Raw genomic sequence first — 21,277 nt, 5'->3', positions numbered from 1 at the left:
TAAGTTTGAACTGAATTGAACCTGTAGATGGGTCAGATGTCATTGGCATGTCCCTGTATAAGTACAGTACAGTACAGTAACATGATGTGTTACTGTATATGTATGTGTATATACCACAATATAATTCAATGAATCAAGACGGAACACTTTGCCTTTGTAAAGACAAAAAAAGTCAAGTGGGTACTCAATGGTGACTTGTTACCAGCGCTAGTTCGCCTTAATGGCTATTACGCAACTGCAAGAGTTGAGCGGCAGGCGTGGCTTCTTAAGTATAAATACTTCTGACTGTATGAGTGACCACGTTTAAACCAAGTCACGCTAAAACTTTGAATCACTTCTTTCTTACAAACAAACAAACGCAATTTGGACTTTTTTTTCCCTCCCATCCGTCGCTGGTGAGTTTTGAGTGCAAGCTAGCTTGAATTAGCCGCTGATGCTCCTGGTGCTGCTTTGTACAAGGTAAGCTACGTGGTGCTTTACTAGTAGTAACCATGTGCACGCCGACTACTCTATACTGTACACACCAGCACCGTGATGCTACTTAATACATCCAAGTTTTGCTTTTTTTGCATTATAGCAGTCAATTACCTACCAAGATAAATAACGCTAGAGGTTAATTACTTTATAGTGCACTAATAAGTGCTTCTTGTGGGCTCCACAATGCGGACGCCCATGCAAGCATGGAGCTGAACAACCACGACAATGTTCCTACTTGCACACAAGGCTTCTGTTCGTTCTTTAACCTTATTTACTGGTCAGCTCTTTGGGTATACATTTCATCAACTTTATGGAGTTTACATCGTTTCAATTTGTTTGCACACTTTAGATGTGTCTGCAATGTATTGTGCTGCACTTAATACATAAGTAGAATGTAAAGAAATGCAAAGGAATTTAGTGCAACAAATTAATGTACATAATTATTTTCATGTTTTTCGGTGGGGGGCTTTGATATTATAATATATTTTTTCTATTTTGATTTAAGATAACACAAAGACAATGCTATGTGTTTTTTTCTCTTGACATTGTGCCTTTTTGCTCATTTTATAAGTGAATAATAAGTGAATTAATCCGTTACAGGGTCAAACTCATCATAAAACCCTTTATTAAACTATATATGCAATTTTTAACCAGTTAAACAAGGGTAAAGGTAAGATAACCATGCTATAGTAAACCAAAATGATTATTAATCCCTATTAAAGATATAATTGGGGAATAAAGACATATGAGTGGCCCTTGCATCCCTTTCATTTTTCAGCAACCTTTGGTGGAAAAATTTTGGACACACCTGCAATAAGTCCTTGACCGGTGCGCTGTCACTGCTGTCTGATTGGATGCTTAGTATGAAGGGTATATTAAAAAATATGAAGGATATAGAGGCAAAACGATGAGGAAAAAGTCCTAACATTATGGATGTAACTGTACATGATTCCGAAGGGGTGTGTCTTGAGTGAAAGCAACAAGTGGTTGCACAGCAGACATGCTATAAGCAACAAATCAAAAGTAATTAACGTACACATCACCTGACTAAGAATTAACGTATCCCTGTGCACCACATGAAAATTACAGCTCAATATAGGTCAGAACTCCTACACTAACTTTTGTTTTAAGTTGGGATTCTGGTATATGTTTATAAGCGTTGTAAATCATATCTCAATTGTATCCAGGGAGTCTAACTTTAGCTGCTGTGAAAGTGGGTCACCAATGGTCTGGCTGCAGGAATAGGACGTATCCTGGATGTACAGCTGTGCATATCTTATGCAAGCGTATGTGTAATGGTAAACGGTCTTTCACTGGTGTAGCGCTTTAACACTGTTAGCACATAACATAACACTAATAACTGTAGTGCAAATCTTGGTTTCAGTATCTAGATTTACTTTTTAGATCATTTTCTGCAGGAAAAATGTAGTCAAAATCCAAACAAGTTAGAGTTTAACCAGGATCTTGAAACACATTACGTCATCGTGACTATTATAGTGATCAGAAGGGCAGTGAGCCCGGCTTCAGTACATCTATTTTAAGCAGGTGATAACCGAGGCGCAACTTATTCTCAATTGTCCCTCTCATCTGGTTTATGAGGAGTTTGACCTCTTTCCATCTGCATGCTCCTTTAGATGCCAAAACAAGGACATAGCCAGCACGTGGCCGCTGTAGCCCTGTTGTTATTATTGACAGATAGGAGAAGCCTGGTCTTGCTCAACCACATACCAGCACTCTTAGTTCTATTCATTCATTTTCTATACCGCTTTTCCTCACAAGGGTCGCGGGCATGTTGGTGCCTATCCCAGCTGTCTTTGGGCGAGAGGCGGGGTACACCCTGGACCGGTCGCCAGCCAATCACAGGGCACATATAGACAAACAACCATTCACACTCACATTTATACCTATGGACAATTTGGAGTCGCCAATTAACCTAGCATGTTTTTGGAATGTGAAAACCCACACACGAGAACATGGCACATTTTGACATTCACTCATTATATTACCACTAAGGATGTCCAATATTGGCTTTTTTGCCGAAAACCAAAATGCTGATATTGCCCAACTCTCAATTTCCGATACTGATATCTGCCTATCCAGATATGTGTAGCATTTTTTTGGGGGGGGGGGTTAGCCTCCATATGAAACTTTTCTACCATTTTTTTACCATTATTCATACTGTTGCATGTCATGAAAAACTACCTTCCAAGTCCAACTCAACACCTTTTCCACACATACAGTTCATACCGCATCGTCATATTTACAACTTGGTGTTAAATTAGCTCATTCACTATAAATCACATGGTTGATATAAAGGTTCAGCGAAGAGTGATAGGTCTTCCGACAGCGGCACACGATTGTTGGACAAACTGACTTTGCATGAAGAGTCAGTTTGAAGAGATTTGCCTGCCATTCAAATAAGCCGGAGACAGTTGCGAGAGAGAGACAAAAACGGCAGCAACAACTATTCCCATAACAACAACAGTGACAAACAGGACTGCATCAGTTAAATGTCAATGATGGCTAAGGGTCATAATGGAGATGAAATCACTGAAATGAAACAGTTAAACTTACCAGTGGCAATAGTAACAATGAAGACATGAACCGTGATAGTAAACAGAATTACAGCCATACAGTTGCAGTAATTAAAATCTCACTGCTTGACATCATTATTACTTTAATAATAGCATAAAGACATCAGGGATAAGACGGTAGATTGTGTAGAGAAGCACCCATGTGCTGTGAGTGCCCATATGGAGGTGTGTACTTCTGTACTTCTGTGTGCATATTCATATATGTGTGTGTAAGTGTGCTCGTATGTGTGAATGCGTGTGTGTGAAGCATTTTTTCGGTTTTCATGATCGGGAAAAAATCCGATACAGATATTGCATTTTTCTGACAATAATCGGTACTGATAATTACGACCCTTCATGTCAAAAACTGACTTTCTTCATAACATTACAACTTTAATTTGACAGTTTTACGCAATATTTATATGTACTGTAATTATAGAATTATGCTACACAATGTATATTCATATTTGTTTAAAGTAACTGTCCCTGCTGACCTTCCTACTCATTGTCCTCTCCTTGGCATCATCAATCCAGTTATTTGGTCACAGGGCTGAAAAAAGTACCCAAGTCAATGCCAAGTTGTGTCTTCTCATTGCTTAAGTTTCATTGGCTCTCTAAGAACACACCCTTGTTTCTCACCCAACACCCCCCCTCCCCCCCACTGAAGGGCACCACAACTTACCTCAATGACAAAACAAACATATTTGACAGCATTAACTAGTTCGACCTTCCAAGGTAAGCAAGCTGTTCCATTCCTCGGTTTTCACTTCTGCATGACGCGACCATGCTGCAGGATGTATTGAGTGCGCCAAGTCGCTGGCTGCTTGGAATAGCTGAGCCATGTGATTCCTGCCGATCCTATTTTGGAGCCCGTTAAGTCTATGCACGCTCCTCGCGTCGGCTGGAAGAATAGCAAACAAACGCAGTGTTTAATCCCATTGTATGTCCTACACTATCGAGAAACAGATAAGGCGCTTTCAAGTAAGTTACCGCTCAATGCAACAAGATGTTATTTCCAAATGTTGATGTTGATTTTGCATACAACATTGTTGGCTGTTTTTTTTTCTCTTGTCCATTAAAGTACCATCATTCATGCTACCTACTGTAATGATACTAACAGGCTGCTTTTGACTCTGCACTTGGAACTTAAAACTCAGTGACTGAGGGGGTCATGCAGTTCATTACAGCAGCTTTGATTTACTGTCTGTGTGAGTGTGTCTGGGTGTATGCATCCGCAAGTACTGTACCAGTCATACTATTTTTACTATGTCTTTTTTTTTATGAACGTATCTCTTCACTAGCTAGGGGCTATGATTTAATTTTTATGTTGCAAAAAGCAGCAATTTGCTGAGGGTATGCATTAGTTGTCATGCAGTATCTTACGTTCATTTACCAGATGATATGATTCAGGGTTGATGCCATCCACCCGCATCCACTTGCAGTCATTCGGCTACTGGTACTGTTTATGATACTTCGACCTACAGTAATTCTCTCTTAGTCTTCGGAATGCTAAATAGCAATTTCCAAGTCTGAGGCTCTTTGAAGTCCGTGCATAATTTATTACCTGGAACATTTGTCAGTCTTTCTCTGGAAGGTGGGTGGGGGGTGGTTGGGTATAACCTTAAGTTACCCTCCGTAGGAACTTTCCATGTGGTGTGACATGACCGTATCACTGTCTGCATGACCTTTCAGACTTCATGTCCCCATGTCAGTAGGTCCTGGAACGACGCCATTATCTGCATGGATTTCTGCCCAGTCACTCCAGAATCACTGTTTATTTCCCTGTCCCATCTCTAGTCCTGAATGTGCTCCCATTATGTGAGTTCAGCACTAAGGAATGTGGATGTTGGACCACTTCTTATCGTCCGGAGAATATTCTCCCAACAGCTGTGGTACTTTGGGAATTGTAGGGCCATCTGTTGTGCTTTGTCTTGAGGTGTAAGACTTTTGACGCTACATAAGTAATCAGGGCCAATTGATGATGTGTATATCAGCTGACCTGTCATGTAATGGCATGGCACGGTATGATATGTTTTACATGTAAACTATTATAAACAATTGTAGCACGTTTTCGTCAAACAATCATGCATTTCTAGTTTTCCCTGAAATGGTATGGTCCCACTTTATAAACAGTGTTATATGTTTCCCCCCAAAAGCACAGGATGTCCTTATTAACACTTAAAGACCCGGTGTGAGTTTTGATTGTCTTTGTGTTAAACCCCCACTTCACGGGGCTTTGCTTCCACTCCTTTTGAGTTGTTACATAACATAGTCTATGTCAGCAACACATTCAACAATATGATGGATTATCCCTATAGCCCCCCCCCCCCTTTTTTTTCTTCTTTTTGGCCACTCCAATGTGGATTTGGTCTGTATTATGCAACACTCCAGGAAACTGTGTTCTAGTTAAAATAAGTTTGTCAAGTGCTAAATCTGTTGCACCATACTGTAGATCTGATTGCAAGAGTGGCCGCTAAAAGCGTTCACCCAGCAATGTGCCTCTCTGCCATTGGTTCAAGCTTCTGCGGCTAACTTCTGTATAACTGTATGCTTCAAACTCACGCCCATTATACCGCCAGTGGCGCATACTCTGTCATTGTCTTTGATTTATAATCCTTCTTGACGTCCTCCAAAGGTGTGTGCTGCCTCTCCCCTGTGAGCCTACCCTGCAGTCCGACCAATGGGGCTGGAAAAGCTTCTGAGTTTCGGGAAGCGGTTGCTGAGGGTCAAAGTGGTGGACTGTAACACGGAGGATTCTCATCTGTCGCGATGTTTGAACACTTTAGACCTGGTGGCACTGGGAGTCGGGAGCACATTGGGGGCCGGCGTCTATGTGCTAGCCGGTGCTGTTGCACGGGAGGATTCAGGTAATCGCTATCCATGATTTATGCCTTTTGTCCAATGCTGTTTAAAGCCTCTTAATTCCAAGACTTTGTGTTGTCCTTCTAGGTCCTGCCATTGTGCTGTCTTTCCTGATAGCGGCTTTAGCGTCAGTGTTAGCTGGCTTGTGCTATGCTGAATTCGGAGCTCGTGTTCCCAAGACAGGCTCAGCTTATCTGTACTCTTATGTGACTGTTGGAGAGCTCTGGGCCTTCATCACCGGATGGAACCTCATCCTCGCTTATATCATCGGTGAGTCTACATGTCCCGTGGTAATAAATACCAACAAGAGCACTCATGTAGAGTGGACAGATATTCAGGTTCTGTTTTAATTGCATCCTCCACATTGCCAATAAAAACCCGCACAACACAATACTACTATAAATGTTGTAATTATAGTGGGAGCGTGTGTACCTAAACAACAAAGGGGATATTAATTGGAAGAAGGCAATAATTGGATATATTGTTTTTGAAATGTCAAAACTCTCATATTCTCATAACTTAAATTCTTGAATAATGATTTGGAGTACACGAGCTAGCATGATGTAATAGTGGTTAGGAGAATTAAAACTACAGATAAACGGTAAACAATACGGCATTGGTAACAGCCGCACACTAGCAGTAGCAGAGGTAGGATGTTGGATGCTGATCACTCACTCACTCAAATTCAGCTACTGCTATCATGTGCAGGAGGTTGCCTACAGCCACAATTAATTAGAGCTAAACATTGGCGTGTTACCAGTTTCATACGCATGCTACAGTATGAAAAAGTCACAGTTTCTCTGAGAGAAAAGGGAGGTCCAAGCCCTCATAGAGTTTATCATAACTATAATTGAGGTTATCATACAGACCATATATTATGTATAAATAAATATAGGCATTAACTGGAGCATTTACGGTATATAACCTGATCTGAAGAGATCGATGTGTCTGAAGCCTCAACTAATCTTCCTGCAATTCAGGTACCTCCAGTGTGGCTCGAGCATGGAGCGCCACCTTCGATGAGTTGATAGGGAAGCGAATAGAGCACTTCTGCCGAGACTACATGTCCATGAACGCACCGGGAATACTGGCAGAATACCCGGACATGTTTGCTGTTGTCATTATCATCATCCTCACAGGTAATTTCACATGCATCTCCTGAGAGATTTGCATTTTATCATCCGGCCTCCTCATATTTTCTACCATGTTTTATCCGTGTCAAAGGTCTGCTGGCATTTGGGGTGAAAGAGTCAGCGATGGTCAACAAAGTTTTTACAGGCGTCAATATCCTTGTCTTATTGTTCATGGTGATCTCTGGCTTGGTCAGGGGTTCTCTGAAGAACTGGTACTTGGATCCTGATGAAATCCTACATGTCAGCAATAGCAGCAACTCCAGCCTCAAGTAAGTTGTACTGTATTCTACTCGCACAACTCGAAAGCTACCCCCAAAAACTATGTCGGGGTGTGATAGCAGCTGATTCCATTTTATGCGGATCCATATGTCAATAATCGTGAAATTATTGATTGTTATGGCCGTGGTTGTTTGATAATTTAAAGTTTTTCAAAATCCTGCAAAATAGTGCAGTACAAAACAAAAATGTTCTTCCCTTGTGTCTAGCCTGACAGACATCCTACCAACCAGAGAGGAGTTAGGTGTTGGTGGCTTCATGCCATTTGGTTTTGCCGGCGTTCTGTCTGGAGCCGCTACCTGTTTCTATGCTTTTGTGGGATTCGACTGCATAGCAACCACAGGTCAGTGCTACTTCATCTGGCCCGAGTCTAGTCTTACTGTAATTTCCACATCCCTAATATCACCCCATGGACATACTTTTTGTGGGAGTGTAACTGGATATGGAGCAGAGATCATCTATCCGAAGCTTGTCCAAACATTTGGTGCTCTTACATAAGCAGTGGCAGCGCAAAAAGAAAAGATCAAGTTTTAGAGTGCTTGGCCCACTTGGAAGTATGACGCAGGTTAAGGCGAACATCGTTTTATGAACTGTAGCTTCTAATCTGTACACTCTGTAGAAAGCTTGTAAAAGTGTCCTGCCACTTGGCTGCACTCTCCCCTCTCCTTGAATTCTAATTGGCTCGCGTAATCGAAAGCAATTATTTGAGTTTGAGCCCAGACAGACTTTAGTGTTTATCTAGGTCATTCAGTGGCTTTGACCTGTCAAAAACAGCCAAATCATCCAGACTTATACACACTACATCGTTGCAATGTCTTTTTAACTGCACAAGTCCTGAGTGTCTCCAGTACACTGTTGCATAATGGCCTGCAGTTAAAGAGTCTAACGGATGCAAAATAAGCTCCTTGTTCAATTCTGTTGCAAAATGCAGCGGAAAAAATTACTATATCAATCACTTAGCCCCACCCCCCACCCCCATCACTTTTACTGGTTTCTGTCAACACACCCATACAGGATGTCCTGTACTAAATATTCTGCTAAGGTTGATGCATTGCAAAGTGCTACTAACAAATTGAAGTGAATTACCAGTTAAGATGGGCAACTGGCATTTTTGAGTAAATATTTTTGCTCTAATAAGCACTGGTAACCCTTGTGGACAGGTTAGATTAACCATTAACAAAGGGTGTTTAAACGTTTTACACAGAGGGACACATACACTGAAAAATGAAAGTATACAAGGGCTTTTTTTTGTTTTTTCCTCATTTTTGCATTTTTTTCCAAATAGGTCAACATTCTTCTTGATTAACTTTTATAAATTTGCTTCTCATAATATTACGCCTTTATCCCCATAATATTTTAACTTTTTATTTTGTTTTGTTTAAATCTATATTAGTAAGCATGTAAAAAATTAAGGTATTCTTGAAAAGATGTTTCTCTTTTATAATACGACTTTTTAAAAAATATTTTGACATTATTCTTGTAACATATCTGTAATTTATTTTCAATTATTGCTGTTTTTTAATTTATTTTTTAACTATTTCAACGTTCTTCTTGTGACTTTTCTTCTTGTAATTACGACTTTATTCCCATAATGTGGACTCCCATAGAGCAGCTCCACACGATAACACTGCACAGAAAGCTTTCTAGATCTTCCAAAACCTGCACCTATTCCAGCTGTATTGCCTTGGAACAGTCTATTTGAATTTATTCCACCCACGGCCCGCCTCTGGGCACATCCACTCTGCTGTGATTGGGCCCACTCAGCTTGTACAGGAACAGCTCATACCTGGGCACGCCCATATAAGGAAGTCAGACTCACTGTGATGTCAGAGTGGTGCACGAACCTCATTATCTGAAACTATGGTATCGTTTAAAGGAGAATATAGTACTCTAACAATCGGTCAAAAAAGGGTGGAACAGTTGAACCTAATGTTGTGCTAAACATGATAATCTGTGCTCTCCTCAGGTGAAGAGGTGAAAAACCCCCAGAGAGCCATACCTATCGGCATTGTGTCCTCGCTGCTCATCTGTTTTGTAGCCTACTTCTGCGTGTCCGCAGCCCTCACCCTCATGATGCCATACTACCTGCTGGACAGCAAAAGCCCCCTTCCCGTTGCCTTTAAGTACGTGGGATGGGAAGGTGCCAAATATGCTGTGGCTGTCGGCTCCCTTTGCGCACTGTCCACAAGGTAGGTTGATACTCATACGCTTTCTTTCTGAAACATGTATAGGTTTATTTCTGTACTTGTGTAAAGACTTACAAAGAAGATTTCAGCGCCATCAGTCTGCACGGGTGGTTGTATGGCAGCCGCTTGGAACATGTTCCTGCACGGAGCATGTTAGATAATTGCAGTGGACTCACTAGTGGACACCTGGTAATTAATAGAGGTGTTAACTGAAGCATTTACAGTATGCTTTTATCATAAACAACTAGAGAATGCCTGGTTGGGACATTTTGTGGTCATCTGCAACCATGCATTTCTAGCTAATTCTTTTTCATAGGGAAATGTATTCAAAACCAAGCAAATTGAAGGTTGTTATGCAACTTCTGTGGGTTCATTGTAATATCTTACTGATTGTGCTGTGGCTGTATATAGCCAATACAGGCCATTACAAGCACTTCAATGTGTGAAGAGGGTTTTAAATTGCATGCCACTGTGTCATTCTCACCCCATGCATACGCATTACGCTGTGTAAAATAAATGCTATGTCATATTCCTCTTGTCTATGCACTGCCTTCTCACCGGGTGTGTGGATACTATATTTCCTGGTGTCCTCGTTCCTCCTGTGGCATTATGTTTCCTATGCCCCGTGTCATCTGGGCTATCGCTGCCGACTGGTTGCTTTTCAAGGTCTTGGCCACGATCAGCCCGCGCACCAAAACCCTGCTAACTGCAACCCTCACCTGTGGCGTAGGGGCAGGTGAGACACTAACACGCATGTTTTTTGTTTGTTTTTTTTTTATGTTTTTTCATGCTGGGGGGCTGAGCGATGCAGAATTGTATCTTATCTAAATTTTAAAATAGCCCTGATGGAAATCGGTACCAAAGCATGAAAAGGCAGTTACTAATCCTCTCTTGACGTCATGTGAACGGTGGTATTACTTTCTATTGCTAAGATAACTAAATGCAAGGTGCCAGTATTGTACATATTTTGTTACAATCTTCATGTGGAATGAGTTGTTATTGTAGCAAAGTCCACCATCATGTCCACCCTGCTGCTCGAGTGCAGTCCTGTATCCTACTTCTTCTTTCCCGTGCGGCAAAACTCTTAACTGACCAATTGTGTTTGTTTCAACAAATTCTTTCTTGACCTCTACTGATGTCGCTGTTCTGATGCCTGTCACCCCTCCCCAATTTGTTGTTTACCTCCACCCACGCCTACCCAGTCTGTTGGGTTCCATGTTCCCCCTGCCTCGCATCATCTTTGCCATGGCTCGTGATGGCCTGCTCTTCTCCTTCCTGGCCCGCGTCAGTGAGAGGAAAGCCCCCATAACATCCACAATGACTGCCGGGGTCCTATCTGGTAAGATGAATAGGGGACACGTGTTGTTTTGGAGATAGATGAATGATTACTTCCATCTATAAGTGTGTAGCAGAAATAGTTTTTGGCCCTGAGAAGCTTTGCAGAAAAGGTTTTTTGTCTAAATGCCAAAAATGTCTGTGACCTTTGTGAGTTAAGAGGGAGGCTTATCAGGAAAGACGTGAATTACCACAGTTTATCTCATAGGCATGGATTTTGTAAGTGTAAAAATGTTAATTCATAGATCATTCTATCTCATGGTTGAATACAGCATATTTAATGTATTTCTTTTGCCTAAATCAATCATTTTCAACCTTAAAAATGGCATAATGAACTAAAATACAAATAAGGCATTCAAAGATGCTGTGAATGGTTTGGTGATGCAACATTGATGCACCATACAATCAATGCAAATCAAAACCTGCCAATATGATGAACAAAGTCACTTGACAAGCCAGAAAGTACAGAAAGTTGCAAAAATTGTATTTTGGCACACGTAAAGTCACACTGGTCTAGTGGCCCAGTGGGAGTATGCCCTTAAGGTGAATGAGGGAATGCACCTCGGACTGGTTTCTGGTACATTTCAGGGGTATTGAGTGGGAATTGATCCCTTATCAGCACAGGGAAATAACATCTACATGCCGTTCAACACTATGCTATCCTATTTCCTATCATTGGGGAAGCTTGTGGTGCCGTGTTAACAATCCCAGTGTGAACTGGACCAAACCATACTATGTCTCATTTTCTGCCTTAGTCTGGACCAGAGCCGCAATCATGTTTCTAACAATTATTGCTCTTCCTGTTCTCCCCTTCAAGCTATCATGGCATTTCTGTTTGACCTGAAGGACCTGGTGGACTTGATGTCCATAGGGACGCTGCTGGCTTATACATTAGTGGCTGCCTGTGTCCTGGTTCTAAGGTCAGTGCAAGAATTCTCATGCAACAGTCAGCTATGTGTCAGTATATTCAGCTACAATTGTCATACGAGCTGGACAGTTTTACTTGAAGTCAGTCTTCCGTATTTTTTTTCCCCGAGTAATGGGTAAAAATAACATCGACATGACATCAGTTAGCATCCATGCACTGCGATCTTGCCTCTCAGGCAACCATTGAAATGCAGCCCTGCTTCCATATTGAATGTAATTTCACACCTCATCATCTTTTATCCTGCAGCGCAGATTATGACTGACTTGAAGTGCTGTTGGAGACATTGTGATTGACAATACTCATAAGCATGCTGATGTTGCAATGTACTAAAAACCTGAGGTCTTGCAGCAATTATTTTAGGTCTGCTTCGTGTGCATGTTTGATTGTCAGGTATCAGCCCGAGCAGCCCAGTGCAGTGTATCAGATGGCCAATACCCAGGAGGAGGTGGAGCTAAATGATGGCAGTATGGGCATCCTACCTGGTGTGGAGGAGAGGTTCAGCTTGAAGACGCTGCTCTTCCCAGACAGCCTTGAGCCCACCTCCCTTTCAGGCTTCACTGTCAATATATGTGCCTCTATTATGGGTATGTGAACACACCGGAGCTACTATCATGCAAACTTTTTTCATGCAAAATTTATAACAGTTCTTTCAAATACACGCAGGCCTTCTGATATTGGTGTTCAGTGCACTGGCAGTCCAGGGAGGCTCCGCTCTGTGGAACATTGCAGTACTCTGTGTCATCTTTATCATGTGCCTCCTCCTCCTATTTATTATCTGGAGACAGCCAGAGAGCAAGACAAAGCTCTCCTTTAAGGTTTGAATCCTCGCCTGGCATGTTACACGAACCCACTGAAATAACCTCCACTTCATTTCTACGTATTCTTGTACTTTTGCAGGTTCCACTGCTGCCCTTCATTCCAGTGATCAGCATGTTTATCAACGTTTACCTGATGATGCAGCTCGACCGAGGCACTTGGATACGGTTTGCCATCTGGATGGCTTTAGGTAAAGAGCAGGCTTGTAGAGTCAAACGTTGGTGTTAATCTGTAGGGATGGGAATTTTAAATACATTTTAATATAGTAGGCTGGTGCTTGAACAGGTTGTGGTGGACACAACAAATAATGAGACAATGAATGGAGTTAGGTTCCCCGGACTGCTGTCATCTGTTTGACCGACTACATTGCTTTTACATGTTGACATGCTCATATTTCTTAACAGCACTCAGACAGTTTGCTATATTTGAATGTGAAGGCGTTTAGCTCTGAGCCTCAGGCTGAGGTCTTTTCCCTGTATGCATTCTGTCTAAACTATGAAAAATATTGCAAAACACATTTTCTTCAACTAAACGCTCTGATGTTGAGTGTAAATAGTTCAAATGGTTGAACATCAAAGCTGCTTGTAAATATTGCAACAAATACGTACAATACAGCAAGAAAGCAAATTGAGTGAGGTTCCCTAGGCTGGCAAAGTTAGCATTGGTTGTTTGTTTTTTTTTTCTCTCTGCTAGACCAATATTAGATTCAGTCATGCTGGAGTTCAATAGTTGAATATGAAGACTTTAGCTTGGAGCCTCTGTCCTTTTCCTTATACATTCTGTCTAAACTATAAAAAATATGAAACACATTTTCTTCAACTAAAAGTCTTATGTTGATTCAATGGTTGAACATCAAAATTGCTTGTAAATATTGCAACAAATACATACAATACAGCTAGAAAGTGAATAGAGTGGGGTTCCCAAAGCTGGCAAAGTTAGCATTGTTTTTTTTTTCTCTCTGCAAGACCAATGTTAGATTGTATTATTGGATGTTGGATTTGTATTATGATTGAATATGAAGAGTTTAGCTTTGAGCCTCAGGCTGAGGTGCCTGGCTGTTATGAATTCTTTCTTTCTAAATTATGAGGTTTTATTATTTATTTTTTTTGTAGAAAACACAATCAGCGCAACAGTGTAAAAACATTTGTTGGAATCAATTTTTCCCATTTCATTAAGGATTTCATCATGCAAAAAAACACAATGTTTTTATTAATGCGATTCAGATTGAGTATAGAAAATGTGCATTGTAGATAATGCCAATCTGTCGCTTCTTTTCTTCAGGTTTTGCAATCTACTTCTGCTACGGCATCCATCACAGTGCCGAGGCGACAACGGCCCGCTCAACTCCTGACATGGAGATGGACAGCTTCAAGCGCAACCACAGTTCAGAGTCCATGACACCGGAAAAGGAGGCCTTCCTTCACAATGGCATAGAGGTCAGGGACGACGACGATGACAGAGACTTGTAGGGAAGGGACAACCTGCCCTTGCGTTAGTCGCTCTGTGCCATTTGGACTGTGTACCTCCCTAACAAGTAACAGTTAACGGGACGTTGAGTGATCAGACTCCAACACAGGACTTTTGAAACTACGCACAGCTGTGTTGAGTGAGTTGCATGAGGGTTCAGCTGCGTTTCTCGCCGCTGACAGGAAACTGGCTGAGCATACATCAGATGATGTCTTTTTTTAAACCTTTCCATCAACTTTGTATTGACATATTTCGAAACATGCAGTAACTCACCCAGCCACTGATGAAAATAGCGGCCACAGCATTGCATTCTCTAATTGCCAGCTCTTATATAAGTGATGTTGAAATGCGCTGACTTCTGGCAGGACACTCCCAACACAAATACCTCATCTAGTATGATGTTATTACCGTCCTTCTCTTGGCAGAACAAATGGGGTCAAATGGCTGCACCTGTTCTGACTATAGACCCCTTTCATTTTTCCACCTTTGTGCAGTGTCTGTTCTGTGTGAACTGCATGCAATGGGGGTATAAAGTCTGCAAATATACCGAATTATCTGAATACGGGATGTTACTGTGCGGAAGTGCACAGTATCCCACTTTGTTGGGTTCTATAAGTGGAATGAACAGTATGAAAAATGCCAGCTCTACTGTTTCAATTTTGCAGGATCTATGTGTAAAAGAGGAATATCGTGTAACCATGACGATTTTGGGGATATTATTAGAAAATATATGACGAGTGTTGAGCATTGCGTGAACATTCTCACAGTGCTGGCTGCTGTGTCTTTTCGCATCCGTGGCTTATAAAAAAAATAATTACGTTTTGTTTTTCTCACCCGCTTTATATACTTCCTCAGATTTTAAGGGAATTTGATACAAATTTAATATGGCCACCTATAATGTTTGTATGCCTCCAAGTGCCTTCTATATTGACATTAGCCAGAACTATTTATGAGTTCTCGTCTTATTTTTAAGACTAGGTATTTACTGTGTGGGATTTATGGGCAGTCACAGTACAAAAGTCATGTGACCATATATAGAATCCATTAAAATATGTACATAAAATTTTGTTTATATTCCGTCAAGTAAATTATTTGTAAATGTGGGGAAAGGTGTGTTTTTTTGGAATGTTTTGTGAATAATTTGTCTGTGGGTGATTTGTTTACAGTACAGTCGTCCCCTTGCAATATTGCGGGTTGATTATTGCTCCTTCTGTGTATACAGTAGCATTCAGAAATGTTTGCTATTTCGCAGTAGACTATGGTCTATTTTTAGCCAAAGCATATTGAAATACAAGTGATATGTAGTATTTTGGTCACTAGGCGGCAGTGGCGGAGCTAGAAATGTTTCATTGGGTTCATACGGGTGGCAATAAGTCGATACCCGAGTGGTCTAGAATTAGATGGCCGGTGGAGTCACCCCTAGCTCCGCCACTGCGAGGCGGCAGCAATGACACCAAACATGGAGAAGTTACATTACAGTACATTACCTTAGCATTGTATGAAGCCAGCATGTCCGACATGATAGCGAGGGGTGAAAAATACCTCCTCCCGTCGAAGCTTAGAGTTTTTGGACGTTTTAGAAGAAATAAATTCGAGGCTAACTGGTTAGCTTGCTAGCTAGCGGTCGTCTAACTAAGAGTTACAATGTAGTGTGAATGTGTCTGTGGGTGTTATTTCATGTCTACATGATATCTATAATGTTAAAAGTCATAAACAGCCATTCTTCGTCCCAAGTACGAAAATATTCAATTTATTAACATTGAAGCCTAAATTGCGGACATTCATTTAAAGCGGCGCGTGTGGAACAAGTTAACCGCAATAAACGACGGACGACTGTATTGTGTTGCACAGTTATGCCTGTGTTTAATATGCAGTATATACTGTATGTGTGTATATATACAGGATTGTTCAACTTCACTTATATATATACTCACTATGAATGGTGGCAGTTGTGTAACTGGGACATAAAATAAACATGTAACATTGTACAGTAATAAATTCCATGAACTGTGCATGTATTTTCTTACCGGTTTGATTCTTTCAGTTCTCCATTGGGAAAAATTAAAACACTTTTCCTAATATTCATTCATTTTCTACCGCTTTTTCCTCACGAGGGTCGCGGGGGGTGCTGGAGCCTATCCCAGCTGTCTTCGGGCGATAGGCGGAGCTTTTCCTAATATTTGAATTATTAATTAATTAATAAATTATTATTATTGTCAGTAGTCACAGTAACGGAGTGCAGTAACGCACAAGAAACCAGAAGATCCAGCAGGGTGCGCTGTTGTGTTTATATAGAAAATCCTCGAGTCTGATACATTGCCAGGAGTCGGCTGCAGCATCAGCACCAGCAGCTCCTCCTCCCCCTTCTGTCCGCAGCATCCCTCTCTCTATTTTCACAGCATTTCCTCCAGAAAGAGGAGTGGAAGGCACACGCGTGTTCCATGGTGGCGATTCATGCATTTGACGGTAAGCCAGTGTATATGTTTGTTATGCTACCACTATAGAATTTTCATGTATTAATATTTTATTGTTGTAGCTACCTGTTCTGCATTAATTTCTCATACAAGGTTATATGTGTTTTTAAAAGTGGGGCGGGGTGTTTATTTGTGTTGATATGAGCATATGAGCCGCAGACCGGACTGTAAAGCGGGAGCAATGTGGAGGTCAGACTGCCACCGTGATGGATGCAGCGGGTCAAGTCTCTGCGGTGTCGCTAATGATCACGCGTAGATTATCAGAGCTTTAGGGCCAACTCCTGTGATGATCCACTGCACTCAGAGGGATCACACACCGAAGGGGTTATGTTTAACTCTGGCATCATTGTCGACATATAAACAAATCTTTTAAAATGTTACTGTGTTTTTAAAGTACAATGCATCAGGCATAAATAATTTAGCTCCCGTTTGGGAACGACTTTCTATTTTGAGCTGCAGCCATTATTGGTCAAAAGCATGAATCATTCCTGCTCTTGTAAGATAAAAAGCTTGCCAGTGCAACTTCTTTAAGTCATTTGCATTTGTTACGCTACAATACTGGTCCGTGAAGAGAGAGAGGGAAGCGATTGGGTCAACTTTAGGTGAGCGTAGAGGACACGCCAGCTGTCTCCTATATGCTGATTGAGTGCTGTCTGATCGTCAGCTTGTCCTTGAGCTGCACTCATGCACACACAAATGAAAACATTCACACTTTTATTTAGGTATATTCTCGTACAAAGTTAGTCTATTATATAGTGTGTCTCCACAATGAAGTTTACAGTAATATGTAGCTCCTTAAGTGTGTTTTTTGTGTGTTGTTGGAACCCTGTGCTATGATACTCTATCCCAGAGACGTTTACATGTATCTCTCAGTCCTTCATAGGACGTTGATGTGTGATTTGATACGCCATCAAAGCATGGTCGCCTGTGGCCTTGGTGTGTGTGTGCTGCTAGGGTGCTGATGCATGCGTGATTGATTCATTACATCTGACCTCTGCAATGTCTGAACAGCGATCAATTCAGCAGATCTCTGCCAGTAAAATCACCCCCAGGGCTAGGGAATGTGTTTCAATGCTGTATAGCTTAAACTGTCTTACAGTGTACACCGTGTGTGTGTGTGTGTGTATGTAGGTAGGACATGTCAGGTGGTGAGACCTTCAAGGTCAATTTATAGGACAGAAGAGGGGAGGAGGAGATGGGTATAGAACAAAAACTAGAGGCTTTCCACTTAGTGAAGGGCAGAGAGTATTAGGGATTCATAGGGGGAAATAATTCTAAAAATTCTTTTTAAAAATTAAAGTTATTATTATGACTTTTTACAACTTTCTTGCCCTTTATTCCCATAAAATGAAAAGGTTTTTACGACTTTCTTGCAATATAACAATTTAATCTAGTAATTTCATGCCAGTCTTGTATACATAGTTCTGACTTCCCTGGGGGAGGTGTTCAGGGTACATCCGACCGGTAGGAGTCCTCGAGGAAGACCCAGGCCAGTGGAGGAACTGGGCTAAGTAAAAGGGGAGAGGCAAGTCTGGGCTTCACTGCTTAGGCTGCTGAAAATGGAAGGCTGGACAGATTTAAACAAAATATGAAATACTGTAAATCTTTGTTGATACATATTCAAATGCATAGGTCAGCATTAATACTATGTGAGTTTAGCAAAGTATAAGAATGACAGCCACATGACATTTGAGTGTGGAAAAAAGGTACAAAGAAAGACACATGGCACACACTCCAAACTGCCTTTGTCTGCAAGGTGGCTTGTTGGCTCCTCCCCACATTTCCAGGCAGCACATTGGATGCTGAGGTTGAACACAGAGCCATGCCTCACACATACATATACACTACACACATGCACGTGAATACGCTATTTACACCCATGCCAATGAATGCTTTTAGCACCAACTCACAAGTGTGAACAGCATGTCCGTTACAACAGTGCCTATCTCAGAAGAAGTCATTGGAACAGTCATGCCAATCACAACCTAGAGCAGGAAGCTTTTAGTGTGTTTGTAGGATTATGTAACCACTATAGTTTATGGGCAGGGGAGCATATGGCTCAAGAAATATAGGTGCAGATCCCGATAAAGGTGCAACCGCTGATATTTCTGCAGTAAATAATGCATGAATGAGAACCATGTATTGTACATCACACATGACATTGCATCTGAAAGCAAAAAAAAGAGGTGGGATGGTACCAGCGTGTAAGGGTATTGAGCAATATCAGGACAGGGTTGTGGTATTTTAACACCCGACACAGACTTCTCCCGCCCTGTTGTATAGAAAGCAATTGTTGCTGATTGCCGGATGCTGTGTGTTTTTGTGAAAGTGCACAAAAAAATCCGTCTTTAAATAGGCCGCATCTACTGTTGCAGCTGCTCGGATGCAGCTATTTTGCAGGACCTCCATGTAAGCTACAATTCATGCATATGCAATAAGTGTATACCTATGAAGACAAATTAGGGTTGCTTGTTCCTGTTGCTGCCCAATTCTGTGTACAAGCAGCTCCTCCACCTTTCAGTGAATGCAAACAATCTATTCTCCAACCATTACCATATTTTTTCCTCCACCGTACCACAAAAAAAAAACTCACTCGGCTTTCCTTCACCTCTCACTGATCCTTTGCCAGATCTCCCTCCCCCCTCCACAGCCTGTGGTGCTTTATTGCCACTTGCTCATTGCATATATATATATATATATATATATATATATACACCCACTTTCGCATTTCAAGGCTAGAAAAGGAAATCTTTCACCTCAGTTTCTGTCTGCAGCATCATTCATTTACACTTGTTCAAGTATAAAACAGACGTGACTCAGTTCTATAGGCTGTCTGCATGTTACTTGACTTTCTGTTGTGTGTGGGCAAAGGCCAGCTTCCTTGCAGTCCCAAAGCGAATGTTGCACATTTTATGGATTCTTTGTCTGAATCAGCTTTGCATGTTTAACCCTCTTCTCTTTGTCTCCGCTCACAGCCACGTTGTGAGAGTTAATGGCTTGACTGGCGACACAAGCGAGAGAGAGAGAGAGAGAGAGAGAGAGAGAGGGAGGCCGAGGGGCTTTGCTAATAACCGTCCGTAGCACCCCTGTCGGGCTTTAATATGTCTGCAGGCTTGAATAAATCACTAAACCACATACTTTTATTTGCATGCATGTGTTGTTCGTTTTTGTTTGCTTTGTTTTTTTGCCTCTTTTTATTCAATCTAACCAGTCCATTCTCACAAGGTGCACAGTGGAATAATTGCCAGCACTCATCAAAAACAACACATAACAAAACCAATCAAGGACCTTTTCATCAAGGAAATATTTGTGCAGCATTCTAAAAAAAACAGTCTCTTTGTTTCTGTTCCTGCTGGTCAACAACTGTGCTCGTAGGTGGCATCTATGGATGCATACTGAAACTAAAGACCAAATAGCGAAGTCGATATTGGTGTTTCATTTCGGTGCTACCATTGGCACTGAAATAAGACAAGGATAAGTTATAGTTACTCCCAGCCTTTCCCTTAACTTGCGTGCTTACGAAATGGTGCACTGATCTTATGTTCTCAGCACACAGCAAATCCTTGCAGATCAACAAAATAAAATCCAACCTGAACTCAGATTCGTACCGATTCGGCACCAGTATCAGATAATATGTAAGCGATACCCAAACCCTTGTTGTAGCCCTGTCTCGACATATATATATATAGGTATTTGAAGGTGTTAGTTGTGTTATTGAGGATCCCATTTTTAATAGACGTGTGACTGGCAAAGAGTCAAACCTTGTGCATGAGGCAGTCCTAGTCCTCTTTGTTAACAAGCAAGATCTGCGCTTCATCTCACTTGGCAAATAAATCCTATTATATTGCTTTCTGATGGATTCTTAGCGGATAGCCTACATTCGACGACGGTGGAAATAAATCAGCTTTTATTGAAGGTGATCCGATTTCCACTTTCTCTTTATTCATCTAGGTATGAACACCCACTCCGACCTGAAATCCGGTTAGAGCCCGCCTAGTTATGAAGAATGAATTCTCCAGGGGTACAAAAACGAGGCATCAGAATGTGTGTGTGTGTGAGGGAAGTGGGGACGATGACAAAGAGGGGAAGGATATGGTGGATTATTGGGGCGCCTTTATGGGTGAAATTGGATTGATTATGTCAGCCTGCCTTATTAACTCTACATAATTCTGCATTATCATACCGTATATATAGCATATAAGTAGCAACATTTTACCTTTACCTTTACCTTACATTTTCAGGTCAAGATGTTGGGTAATAACTGTACAGGCAATGTTTTAATAACATTCCTTGTCCGGCTTTTAGCTCGATGGCTAGCGCCCTTGGTTCTCATTTTGCATTTTGAGATGAATGATACAGGTTGCATATTTTCTGATATGTTTTGGTCATTTTCCAAGTTGTCAACCTTGGAACTGATGACAAGACAAGCATGTTTTATTGTGTAGGATTCCGTTACAGTCTATTAGAGTTGGATTGCTGTCACAGAAACACACATTTCAAACACCATCAAGCCTTTGGGAGCAGTCTAAAAATATGCATGGATGAAAACGGTGCCATGAGAGATTAATTACAACACTGTAGTGTATGTGCTGAAGCAAAGGAGAGCACGTTCAAGTCGAAGGATAAGTGCTACACTGCATTTTTATGTGAGCGCAGCACTAAATCGAATTATGTCACTCCGCAGCCATAGATTACAGTTACTCTCATGTTGTCACTCCATGTCCATTTGTGTCCTCTCTTTTGCTTCCTC

The 21,277-nt window shown here is 41.3% G+C and overlaps 2 protein-coding genes across 4 annotated transcripts in view; both read left to right on the top strand.

Annotated features, from left to right (window-relative positions):
* The first annotated feature begins 297 nt into the window (after positions 1–297).
* On the top strand, positions 298–16,171 carry slc7a1a (solute carrier family 7 member 1a). Of its 2 annotated transcripts, none has more exons than XM_058086762.1 (13): positions 298–459; positions 5,686–5,917; positions 6,000–6,182; positions 6,893–7,051; positions 7,137–7,314; positions 7,531–7,664; positions 9,288–9,510; positions 10,710–10,846; positions 11,660–11,762; positions 12,161–12,354; positions 12,434–12,585; positions 12,668–12,776; positions 13,868–16,170. In XM_058086762.1, exons 2-13 carry the CDS (start codon positions 5,731–5,733, stop codon positions 14,053–14,055), a joined length of 1,947 nt encoding a protein of 648 aa, XP_057942745.1. In that variant the 5' UTR covers positions 298–459; positions 5,686–5,730; the 3' UTR covers positions 14,056–16,170. The 2 variants fall into 2 exon arrangements, with proteins under 2 accessions (XP_057942745.1, XP_057942746.1); XM_058086763.1 differs by lacking the exon at positions 298–459 and adding an exon at positions 3,781–4,031 and having other exon boundaries at positions 13,868–16,171.
* A 154-nt stretch (positions 16,172–16,325) lies between these two features.
* Positions 16,326–21,277, top strand: part of mtus2a (microtubule associated tumor suppressor candidate 2a) — a 33,407-nt gene continuing 28,455 nt past the window's right edge. Inside the window, exon 1 of one of the 2 annotated variants that reach the window (XM_058086760.1) lies at positions 16,326–16,519. The gene's annotated coding sequence lies outside the window, so the exon portion shown is untranslated. The remainder of the gene's footprint in view (positions 16,520–21,277) is intronic. The other variant, XM_058086761.1, reaches the window with a different exon arrangement.

The sequence above is a fragment of the Doryrhamphus excisus genome, chromosome 11 (assembly GCF_030265055.1).
Source record: "Doryrhamphus excisus isolate RoL2022-K1 chromosome 11, RoL_Dexc_1.0, whole genome shotgun sequence".
In the NCBI taxonomy this organism is placed as follows: Eukaryota; Metazoa; Chordata; class Actinopteri; order Syngnathiformes; family Syngnathidae; genus Doryrhamphus; species Doryrhamphus excisus.
The sequence above is the reverse complement of the archived record's forward strand: the minus strand, read 5'-3'. Positions and strand labels throughout refer to the sequence as shown.